This window comes from Chiloscyllium punctatum, chromosome 10 (genome assembly GCF_047496795.1).
Source record: "Chiloscyllium punctatum isolate Juve2018m chromosome 10, sChiPun1.3, whole genome shotgun sequence".
Classification (NCBI taxonomy): Eukaryota; Metazoa; Chordata; class Chondrichthyes; order Orectolobiformes; family Hemiscylliidae; genus Chiloscyllium; species Chiloscyllium punctatum.
Genome location: NC_092748.1, coordinates 5059258 through 5071991, shown reverse-complemented (window position 1 = coordinate 5071991; position 12734 = coordinate 5059258). Strand labels below are relative to the sequence as shown.

Here is a 12734-nt window from a genome sequence, read left to right as displayed (position 1 = left end):
CAATGTAACAATAAAAATAAACCACTTGCGGATCCTGGAAATCTGAAATGTGGGCAGTGGTGGAGAAACTCAGTGGGTCAGGCAGCATCTGTAGAGAGAAATAGAGTAGACATCTCAATACGATGAACCTGAGCGTTATCATCTAAGTCAAAATTTGAACTATATTTCTTTCTCTAATCAGATCTGCTGAGTTTCTCCAGCACTTTCTGTGAGTAATGTAACAATGACCAAACCGTCTGTTTTTGCTGATGATGACAGTAGGACAAATATTGGCCATGTCACTGGGGAGAACGCCTGTGAAACAGCACCTTGGGATCTTTCCATTTTATGGGGAGCTCTCCGTGTAATTTTTTTTCCCCTGAGAGGTGGTGCCCCCAATGCTGCAGCTCTTCCCTGGTACTGCACTAGAATGTCAGTGTAGATTTTTGTTTGTTTGTGTTCCAGTCTCTAGAGTGAGATTTGAAATCCCAGCCTTCTGAGTTAAGAGGTGAGAATGGGACTCTCGGAACCATGGCTAACATTCCCAGCATGCAGCTGGTCATTTGATGTGACCAGCATGCCTGGGGTAGCCTTGATATCTCTCCCATCCCATTGTGCTGTTTCATTGTCCCTTTGACAAGGGAAAATGGTGCTCAGGCCATTTCAGTACTGATTTGTGATGCCAACTTGAATTTTCCTTGCCAACCCTTGGGAATTATTCAGTGCTGTGCTGTTTCCAAAGCACTTCTTCCCCCCCCCCCCCCCCCCACCCCCCACCACCACTTCTATAAGTTCATGTTGCTAAGAGGAATTTTCGGGTCGTTTCTCTTTCCCAACTCCCTCTCTTTAGTATAAAGCTTGGAAATTCTTTAGTCACGATTGGCTTGGTGCTGAGCTGAGTTTGCAGATAATAATCAGCTAATTTACATTCCGCATTCCAAAAAAAATTGTTAGAACTGTAGACTCATTGAGTCATAGAATCACTACAGTGTGGAAGTAGACCATTCAGCCCAAACCGACCCTCTGAAGACCATCCCACCCAGACCCACCTATCCTGTCCTTATTCAGTCTGGCCTACACATTACTGCAGACCCATGGCAATGAATCATGGACTTGTACAGGATAGAAGAGCTAGCCAGCTAGCCCCATTCACCAGTTCTATCTCCATAGCCCTTTAACTTCATTGCTTTCAAATCATATCTCCAATTATCTTTTGAACTGTCCGATGGAATGCACCTCCACCACTCTCCCAGACAGCACACTGCAAATCCTAACAACTGAGTACAGAATTTTCTCCTCATTTCACTCCTAGCTCTCTTGCTAACGATCTTGAAGTCATTACCCCTCATTACTGACATGGAAACAGAATATCTTCCTCACTCTGTCAAAAAGGTCCATAATTTTGAACACACCAAAAAGGTCACTTCTTAATCTTCTCTGCTCCAAGGAGACTCAGGCCAATGTCTCTAATCTTTCTTTCATTGTATATAAAATCCGTCATTCCTGGTATCATTCTAGTGGGTGATTCTTAATGGGGAACAAATGCTGACCTAGACATTGACGTCCACCTTCCATTACCAGTGTGGCCCCCATTGGTAAGGCCAGAATTTCTGGCCATGAAGTTCACACGAGCTGGTGAGAATGACTGACTGGCTGGCTCACTGGAGCATTTCAGCAGGCAGCTGGCATGGGGCCAGACTGGGCAAGGACATCCGCTTTCCTTCCCTAATGGATGTCTGTGAACCCTGTGCATTTTCACAAGAACCTGCTAAATTCATGGTCACTGTTGTGATACAAGCTTTTCATTTCCAATGTATTTAATTGTGTTTGTGTTCCCTGGACCTGCCAAGGTGGGATTCAAACTGCTGCTGTTCCTGGATCACTAGTCCAGGCTTCTGCATTACTTATTACGCTGTGCTACTGTGTACATTGTAATGTTATGACAGCTCAATACTGTATATTGTTGCGTACTTGAAATATTCTTTAATAGCTGTGTTTGTGGCCATCGTCACCACTAGATGGCATACCACATGCCCATGCCAAAAAAATCTTACCAGCTCTGCTCAGGGGGCTTTACTGTTGTTAACAGGGGTGACCATTAAAGCTGTTTAAAGTACAAATCTGAATGGAGTCAACTCTTATCCACTAGCTGTTACCCTGATAAAAGTCGCATTAGGGAATCATTAGATGCAAACAGAGAAATAAATGTATCATTCAGTTAGGATGGGACAGCAGTCATGGCAATGCAGCACAAAATGCATTCCTATACCTATAAAACAAGGGTAATCAAAACAGACTTAATCCAGTTTCATTTGGGGTATCAGCATAAATTTGCATCAGAATCTAGATTAAAGCAAACCCAGTGACACAGAGGTCTTTTGTACATGTGCTGATGGCTGCAGGCAGTATCCTGAATGTATCAAAGGCAGAAGTTGCTAGAGAAACTCAGCAGGTCTGGCAGCATGCGTGGAGAGAAAGCAGAGTTAAAATTTTGAGTCCAGTGATGCTCCTTCAGAGCCAGGGTTATGGTGAAGGAGAAGGGTCACTGGACACAATGTTAACTCGATTTCTCTCCACACATGCTGCCAGACCTGCTGAGCTTTTCCAGCAACTTTTGATTTTGATACTGATTTCCAACAGTTCTTTGAGGTTTTTGTTTGTTTGGTATCCTGAATGCGTTGGGAACAGTGCTCATTTCTTCCTGAATGAACTTCAACTTCTCCTCTTTGCAGGTAGTCGAATTCTTCATGTTTAAATAGCTGAGTTAATCTCCATGGTTACCATTTTCTTTCTAATTTATTTGTTTAAAGAACATGGATGTTGCATTTATTTCCTGTCCCTGAATGACCTGGGGAAGGTGGTGTGTAGTGAGCTGCTCCCTTGAACTCACTGCAGTCATTGGATTGTAGAGAAACTGTGGTTAGGAAAGGATTTCTGGGGTGTTGATCAAGTAACAGGTGAAGGAACAGTGATATAGTCATTGAGTCATAGAGATGTATAGCATGGAAACAGACCCTTTGGTCCAACCCATCCATGCCAGCCAGATATCCCAACCCAATCTAGGCCCACCTACCATATCCCTCCAAACCCTTCCTATTCATATACCCATCCAAATGCCTCTTAAATGTTGTAATTGTACTAGCCCCCACCACTTCCTTTGGCAGCTCATTCCATACATGAACCACCATCTGTATGAAAAAAGTTGCCCCTTTGGTCTCTTTTATATCTTTCCCCTCTCACCCTAAACCTATGCCCTCTAGTTCTGGACTCCCCACCCCAGGGAAAAGACTTTGTCTATTTATCCTATCCATGCCCCTCATAATTTTGTAAACCTCTTTAAGGTCACCCCTCAGCCTCCGACGCTCCAGGGAAAACAGCCCCGGCCTAGTCAACCGCTCCCTGTAGCTCAAACCGTCCAACCCTGGCAACATCGTTGTAAATCTTTTCTGAACCCTGTCAAGTTTCATAACATCTTTCCGATAGTAAAGAGAGCAGAATTGCACGCAATATTCCAACAGTGGCCTAACCAATGACCTGCACAAGTCAGGATGGTTAATGGCTTGGAGAGGACTTTGCAGGTTGTTGGTGTTCCCATTTATCTGCTTCCCCTTGTCCTTCGAGGTAGTAGATGTTGTAGGTTTGGAAGGTGCTGACAGACAACATTAGTGTTTTGCTCCAGTGTGTCTCATAGATACATGATGATGGAGAAGAGAATGTATTGGATGTGGTGCCAATCAAGAAGGCTGCTTTATCCTGGATGGTGTCACCCACCCAGGCAAGTGGAGAATATCCTATCACACCTGACTTGTGCCTTGTAGATAGTGGATCAACATTGAGGAGACAAGGGCTAACTCACCACAGAATTCCTAGCTTCTGACCTGCTCTTGCACCCCAAGTTTTTATATGGTGAGACCAGTTGAGTTTCTGATCAATGGTGACTCCAGGATGTTAATAGAGGGGACGTTCAGTACTGGTAATGTTCATTGAACATCAAGTGGAGGTGGTTAGATTCTCTGTTGTTGGAGCTTGACTGTCAGTTGTGTGGCTGTAATGTTACTTGTCACATTCCTAAGGTCCAGTGGGTTTCAGGCACAATATGCTCAACCTTTCTTGGCAAGCCCTCCAATCCAGGAAGCAACCTCATGGACTTTTTAAGGTCGCTTATCAGCCTTAGCCTGGATGTTGTCCGTGTCATGCTGCCTATGAACATGCACCTACACAATAACGTGGTCAACTCTCGACTGCCCTCTGAAGTGACCCAGCAAACCACTTTTATTGTATTCCCTCAGCTTCTCGAGGGAGACTCGGCATGGGTAATAAATTCTGGCCTTCCCAGTATCTCTCCCATCCAATAAATGAATAAAAGAAGAAAATGTCAAATGTTCTGTATTTATATTCAAATAGTTAGCCACAGGCTCTTGTAACAAGTGTAACTGCCCAAACTACCACGATCAGGGACTAGCGCACTCCACTATTAGAGAATGCTGTCAAGGGTGAGAGATCCCTGTATCTGATTTTTGTGGGATCCTTATCAACATTGAGCACCGTTAGTGTTTAATGCATCCTGCAAAGTGTGGAACCTGAGCTTTTTTTTAATGGGTCAACAATAGACTGGGTCAAGAAGGTCTAATTATCTTGGCAGTGATTGAAGGTTTAATGGTGCCTCCCTTTACTTAGACTGTTTTAGAGAGCTGAGAGCACATTGTTTGGAAGGAAAAGGTTCCCTTGCGTGACTTGGGGCTGTATTTACATTATTTGTTGGCAACCTTTTCCCATATTGGAGCAGTGTTAGAACAAAGCAGTCATTAATTGTGAGGGGATGTTTATCGGCACTAATGATATTATACTGGGTGGAGTGAGGGGGGAGGTGCTACTGGAATGCATTGTGCTTGATAGAATGTAGTATTTCGGGGGGGGGGAACATGCAACGGGATTACTCTATGCGGTTAGTCAGGGAACAAAGAGAAGTTGGCAAAAAAACATAGATTCTGTCTCGCTGCCATGCATAGAAAGTGGAGGCATTTACATGTCAGCTGAGGTTATCGTCACCAGCTGGGCACTGTGATTTAACATTGGCATTTTGCTGCCATTTCTAACTTTAATTACAGATGCCAACCATTGCACTCCTCTGCCGTTAGCTGCAGTGGCCAGTCCGGTGGGGGATGGGTGATAGGCAGGGAAGGTCCATGAGGTTGCTTCCTGGTTTGGAGGGGTTACCAAGAAAAGTTGAGTATATTGTGCCTGAAACCCATTGAACCTTAGAAACCTGAGAGAATATCTCAGAAAAATATAAGATCCTGAGGGGGTTTGACAAGCTGGATATAGAGAGGACATTTCCTCTCTCGGGGGAGTCTGGAAATAAGGGGCACAGGTTAAAGAAAAGGGGTTTCCCACTGGGGATTGAGGTGAGCAGGAATTTCTCTTTTTCTGATGTGAGTCACTCTTTGGAGTTCCCATCCACAGGGAGCAATAGAAGCTGGGTTATTGAATACTTCTTATCCTGTATTCCACCCCTCACAGTGCTGATGGTTGAAATGAACTGTACGGCTGCAGGGCTATGGCCGGGGTCTAAATCGTAATCCTGATCCAACTTTCTTGGAAGCGGATTTTGTCCTTCCTGGAATATCTGAAGAAAGCAGCAAAGTCAAAGCCAGAAATAACATACAAACCAAGTTCACTGGTTAAATGGGGCAACAAAGGCTCCAGACCTCAGCATGTGTCCTGTTATAGTCCACAGTAAGGTACTGAACAAAGGCAGGCATTGTGATGACTCTCAGTTGAATGCAACAATAAGCATTATAACTGGAACCTTCCCCTCAGCCGCTCTCCCCTGGATTGCTATCCCCATAAATATCGTTCTGGCACCCATCAGTCGACTGATGAAAAGCCGCTAATGGATTGAATACATCCAATGTTGCACCTCACTTCCCCTCTACGTTGAATCTACCTGTTGGTCACCTCCAATTTCGTCATCCCATTTGATGCACCCTTCCTGACCAAGAAGCACCAGCAGATAGTCTTTGGATCAAGGATTGAGAACCAGCGGAAGTTACCAACATGTTCCTAGTGACAAAGGCTGCCTGATCAATGGCACACTTTGAAATGCCACTCTTGAGAGTGCTTCTCACTAAACAGATGTGGGACAAGCCAGGGTTCCTGCGCGGCCTACCTCCACTGCTAGGCCCTCAGTACTAATGCCTTATGCATTTGAGGAGCATCCCAAATAATGAGTATCCTTTCCGAGGGATGGGATTAAATGGCAGTCTAATCACCTTACAGTCGGCAAATGAGGCCGTTGTTGCGTAGTTCTGGGCATTTGCATTTGCTAAATAAATAATAATGAAGGCTGATTTTTCTTTTTGATTGACAGGCAAATCATCAGTTATAGGGAGGTCAAGGAAGTGGAGTCAAAGCCATGATCAGATCAGATCAGATTGAATGGCAGATCAGCTTTGATGGGCTGAATGACCTGCTCCTGTTTTTTTTAATGCTGTTATGACAGGCCATCTTTTGGCAGTAATGGTGGATCAGCTGAGCTGTCTGAAAACGTTGGCACAAGGAAGGACATCAGAGTGCTGCTTTAATTTCATATTCTGAACACAGTGCTGCCAGAGGATAGCATCCTTATTACAATGTCCCACTTTATTCCATTCCCATGGCTTGGTATGCACATGTCTGACCATAAATGGATGTGCTTTTGCATCGATGAGAACCAGAGGCAACTGTGAGTCGCACTAAATTCAGTTACTAATCTTCAAAACTAAAAATTAAACCCTGATATGAAAGATCAGGCAGAGACCAAAACCAATTCTTTTCTGTCTGGCAAGGCATCTTATGAATCTGGAATGGTTGTTAGCCACCATGCTTTCAATCCTGCCTTGTGTAGTTTTATTTTTCCTTTTTTTGATCTTCTGTTTCTCTCTCTGCTGTTTAGTTATTGGCTGAATTGAAATGATTTGCACTGTCTCAAACTGTTCCTGTTGGTGTCCTGGTTAGAAAATGCCTGGTCACAGGTTGGCATTAAATTGCTGCCAAAAGATGGTCTGTCATAGCAGCATTAAAACCAGGAGCAGGCCATTCGGCCCACCAAAGTTGCTCTGCCATTCAGTGTCTCTGTTGGAGAGGTCATAAATATGGCTGTAGTGGTCATGATATTGCAGTATGGGAGGAACCCATCTTCAGGTGAGCTGTGTTACACACTTGCTGGGAGATAACGCACACTGCTTTAGCTGGACTCTTGTGGCACGGTGGAAGTGTCTTTTCCTCTGGACTGGAAGGCCTGGGCTGAAGTCCCACCTGCTCCAGAGGTGTGTTGTAATGCATGTGGATATGTTGATTAACAATTATCTACACAGCTCTACTTTACATTTAACCAAGTGACACTGGCCTGAGACAGCAATATCCAATGCTGGTGGACTGACAAAATTAGAGTGATGTTCTGTACCAGACACTGATAGTTTTATTGTTGAAAATTTGAATAAAATCACCCAAAAATAATTTTTGGAAAGCGCTTCTTTATTACAAATAAAATAACTTGAGTTGGTGTGTTCTAAAGATATTTTCCATGCATTCAAATTGGGATTGTCATAAATGCAATTAACTGTAGGTTTGGATCATTGTGATCCACATCAGTTGAACTCAGCAGTTGATAGTTTCCTGAGCTTCAGGTGTCAAGTTGTTGCTTTCAGTGTTGTCTATCGCTGCAACTTATATTCCTTTGCCCTATTTTGAAAGGCTCTGAATGGATTTATTCTGGTCATCACTGCTGAAGGATATGTCTTCTACGCGTCGCCTACCATCCAGGACTATCTTGGCTTTCACCAGGTGAGTCTGAGATCTTACGTTGAAAAAATTGTGCAACCGAAACAGCCGTGGTCAAGATCATACTGTTTGTGGGGCTGGGCAGTCCAATGGGATTAACAGATTGACTGACTATCATTGTCTCTGGTTATAAATGCTCAAATCAGCCAATTGGACAGGGCTTTATGAAAACCCCCTCATTCTTCTTCAAAACTAGATGAAGAGACTGTCTGACAATATGAGCTGTTTTTCAGATGTTGATTTTCCTTTAGTGTATTTTTGTTCTTACTATCTTTCTTGTCGATTTTAGTTTTAGAAATGCTTTACTATTCTGTGCTCTTGTACCACAACCCTCCACCATCAATGACTGTCCCTTTATCTGTCTGGGCTGTAAGCTCTAGATTTCCATCACTTCACCTTTCTGCCTCTCTTTCCTCCTCTTTAGACAATTCTTACAACTCACTTTCTTTTGACTTAGTTTTTGATCATCTGACCTAATATCTCCCGATGTGGCTCAGTACTAAATTCTGTTTGATAATACACTTTGAAATGCTTTGAGATGTATTACTGTGCTGAAAGTGCTATATAAATGTAAGTTGCTGTTATCTATCCGATGAACAGAATTTTCAACATTTAGGTCAGTCTTTGAAATGAGATGTGTTAAATGAAAAATGTTAAAAACTCATCTAAAACTGGCGTATCAAAAGAAATGTCCTTTATGAGCTTCAATCTAAACAACAGGCTTGCTGTGAAAGATTTGTAATCTGCTATGTCTAAATCCCTAAAATAGGCGACAGATATTCTTTATAAATCCTTGGAGTTTGGAAGAATTAATGATGATCTAGTTGAAACATGTAAAATTCTTAAAGGCCTTGAAAGTGCATTTCCCTGAGTCAGAACATGTAGAAAAACACAGAGTCACAGTGTCAGGGTAAAGGGGTGGCCATTTTGGACTGTGGTGTGGAGGAGTTTTTTCATTTTAAAAGGTTGAGGGTGTTTGGAATTCTCAACACTGGGGAGCTGTGGATGGCCAATCGTTGAGTATATTGAAGACAGATTTTTGGGTATCAAAGAATTGAGGAATTTGGGGATTCTTCTTTGGAGACACAGTTTTAGGGGACAAGGAAATAACAGAAGAGCTAAACAGGCATTTTGCTTCAGTCTTTATAGTGAACATCCTGTTAATACTAAAGAATAGGGAGGGAGGCAAAATAAAAATGGCTAACTATTGGCCAAATGGTCTAACATCCATTGTTAGAATTGTATTAGAATTAAGAAAGTAATCACAGAACATTTGGAAAATCATAATCTAATCAAACACAGTCAGCATGGCTTTTGTGAAAGGGAAATCATGTCAGACAAATTTATTAGAGTTTTTTTTGAGTAAGTCTCACCTAGAGTGGATAAAGGGGAATCAGTAGATGTATTGTATTTGGACTTCCAGAAGACATTCAAAAAGGAACCTCTCAAAAAGTTGTCATAACATAAGAGACCAAGGTGATGGAGGTAATTTTCATTGTGAGGTACCTTGGCATGGATAGAGAATTGGCTAATGGGCAGCAAACAGTGAGTCTGAATAATGGGTTGTTTTTCAAGTTGGTGACCTGTGATCATTGGGGTCCCCCAGGGATCAGTGCTGGGACCTCAACTGTTTATAAATTAAATGACTTGGAGGAAGGAAGTGAAAGTTCTATAGCCAAATTTGCAGACAACACAAAAGTAAATGGATAGGCAAGTTGTCAGAGAGATACCATGAGCTTACAGAGATAGATTGATAGATGAAGTAAACAGGCAAAAAGTTGGCAAATGGAAAAATGTGAAGTTGTTCATTTTGGAAAAGACAGCAAATGAACAAAATATTATCTAACTGGAGAGAAACTGCAGAAAGCTGGAACACAAAGGGATCTTGGGGAACTTGTGCATGAAATGTGGGAAGTTGGCAGGTATGGTGTTGTGGGTGTCACAGAGACATGACTGCAAGGGGATCAAGGCTGGGTACTAAAGATCCAAGAATGGAACTGCGTTTGAAAGGACAGGCACAGGGAGCATGGTTTCTTTGTTAATAAGAAATGAAATGAAATCAGGAAAAAAAAATAGAGTTGCAAGATGTTGAATCTGTCTGGGTAGGGTGGAGGAACTGTAAAGGAAAAAAGGCCCTGATGGGAGTTGTGTTCAGGCCTCCTAGCAGTAGTCAGCATATGGGGAAGAAAATAAACTAGGAAATTGGAAAGGCATGCATTTGAGGCACTATTATAATAATCTCTGGGGACTTCAACATGCAGGTAGACAGGGAAAATCAGATTGGCAGTGGATCTCGAGAAATAGAATTTGTGGTGTTTCTGTAAAATGTGTTTTTTTTGGAGCAGCTTTTGGTAGGGTCCACAAGGGAACAGATCAATCTGTATTTGGTGATGTGTAACGAGGCAGACTTGATTCAGGAGCTTAAGGTGAAGGAACCCCGAGTGGAGGCAGTGACCACTGCGTGACCGAACTCACCCTGCACTTCGAGGGGGAGAGAGAAGCTGGAAACAGATGAAGCCGAGGACCAATTTCTGGGAGCTGTTGGAGGTCACTGTCCTGGAAGAGAAGTCATTGCCAGTGATGCCATGGTTACAATTGGATAGAGAGGAGGAAGCCATGTAGAGCTTAATGGACTATGGAGGAGAGCCCTTGAAGAGGATGGTATGGTCATTTAAGTGTCAGTAAACTTGAGGGACCCTGGCCCCGTGACTGCAGTGACCAAATCTGGCATAGATTGATGGAATGAAATACTTTTGACTTAAAGGGCAATCTACATTAATTCCCATTACCAAGTCTATAGGACTGAACAATCCATAATTCAGCACAAGTTAGCATCCAATTGAAGAGACTGCAGGAAGCCAAATATAGGAAGGAGAACACAGAAGGAGCTGTACTGATTGTGACTTACCTTCTAGTTGGAAGAAGCTCTGTTTGATGTTTGGAGGGTGTTAGATACACTTTAAAACCTGTGGTAAACCAAATGGATCTGATTGGAAGAGTGGTGTTAAACAGGGAGCTCTACTCCATGTCTAACATGTGCTATGTCTGGCTGGAGTAATATAACAAATATTTTCTCCTGTACATTTGAAAAGTGTAAGATTCCGAAGTTTCTAGGAAAGAAATTGTACCTTTAAGTAATAGAGGAGAAACTGAAAACTGTTGCCATAAATTGTGCACAAAAATGTTTGAATTTTGACATTAAATGAACTGCAACTAATTGTTTAGTGTTAGTAATGCTGGGAGTTGTGAGCTTATTTGTTTTGTGATGCAGAGTTTGTAAAGGAGAGGTCTTTGAGTTGAGAAGTTGAATTTCAGAGGGCCATTAGAGGGGAACACAGCCTGTGTCCTTGTTTACCTTCAGTGTGACGCAAGCACAGGGTTTGCTGTTTCCCATTCTGCAAAGTTTATATTTAGGAAGCTTTGTGGTTTTGGCAACTGGGCATCAACTTTTCTTTCAGTGCACTGAGGCACCGATGAAAAAAAACGTGGGTTGTCAGAGGCATTTCTCCTTTGAATCCTCCCACTTCCTCCAGACCAAAGGGATAGCCATGGGCACACCTATGGGCCCCAGCTATGCCTGTCTCTTTGTTGGCTATGTAGAACAGTTGATCTTCCGTAATTACACCGGCACCACTCCCCACCTCTTCCTCCGCTACATTGATGACTGCATTGGCGCCACCTCGTGCTCCCGTGAGGAGGTTGAGCAATTCATCAACTTCACCAACACATTCCACCCTGACCTTAAATTTACCTGGACTATCTCTGACACCTCGCTCCCCTTCCTGGACCTCTCCATCTCCATTAGTGACGACCGACTTGACACTGACATTTTTTACAAACCCGCTGACTCCCATACCTACTTGGATTACACCTCTTCCCACCCTATCTCTTGCAAAAATGCCATCCCGTATTCCCAATTTCTCCACCTTCGCCGTATCTGCTCCCAGGAGGACAAGTTCCACCATAGGACACACCAGATGGCCTCCTTCTTTAGAGACCGCAATTTCCCTTCCCACGTGGTTAAAGATGCCCTCCAACGCATCTCGTCCACATCCCACACCTCCGCCCTCAGACCCCACCCCTCCAACCGTAACAAGGACAGAACGCCCCTGGTGCTCACCTTCCACCCTACAAACCTTCGCATCAACCAAATCATCCACCGACATTTCCGCCACCTCCAAAAAGACCCCACCACCAGGGATATATTTCCCTCCCCACCCCTTTCCGCCTTCCGCAAAGACCGTTCCCTCCGTGACTACCTGGTCAGGTCCACACACCCCTACGACCCACCCTCCCATTCTGGCACTTTCCCCTGCCACCGCAGGAACTGTAAAACCTGTGCCCTCACCTCTATCCAAGGCCCTAAAGGAGCCTTCCACATCCATCAAAGTTTCACCTGCACATCCACCAATATCATTTATTGTATCCGTTGCTCCCGATGTGGTCTCCTCTACATTGGGGAGACTGGGCGCCTCCTAGCAGAGCGCTTTCGGGAACATCTCCGAGACACCCGCACCAATCAACCAAACCGCCCCGTGGCCCAACATTTCAACTCCCCCTCCCACTCTGCCGAGGACATGGAGGTCCTGGGCCTCCTTCACCGCCGCTCCCTCACCACCCGACGCCTGGAGGAAGAACGCCTCATCTTCCGCCTCGGAACACTTCAACCCCAGGGCATCAATGTGGACTTCAACAGCTTCCTCATTTCCCCTTCCCCCACCTCATCCTAGTTTCAAACTTCCAGCTCAGTTACTGTCTCCTTGACTTGTCCGACCTGCCTATCTCCTTTTCCACCTATCCACTCCACCCTCTCCTCCTTGACCTATCACCTTCATCTCCTCCCCCACTCACCCATTGTACTCTATGCTACTCTCTCCCCACCCCCACCCTCCTCTAGCTTATCTCTCCATGCTTCAGGCTCACTGTCTTTATTC

At 44.0% G+C, this 12734-nt stretch overlaps 1 protein-coding gene across 3 annotated transcripts in view; it reads left to right on the top strand.

Moving 5' to 3' along the window:
* ahr2 (aryl hydrocarbon receptor 2) overlaps positions 1–12734 on the top strand; it is a 155549-nt gene that overhangs the window by 120561 nt on the left and 22254 nt on the right. For all 3 annotated transcript variants that reach the window (XM_072578370.1, XM_072578369.1, XM_072578371.1), the window contains one exon: positions 7714–7803. In XM_072578370.1, coding sequence (XP_072434471.1) covers positions 7714–7803 — 90 coding nt within the window. The remainder of the gene's footprint in view (positions 1–7713; positions 7804–12734) is intronic.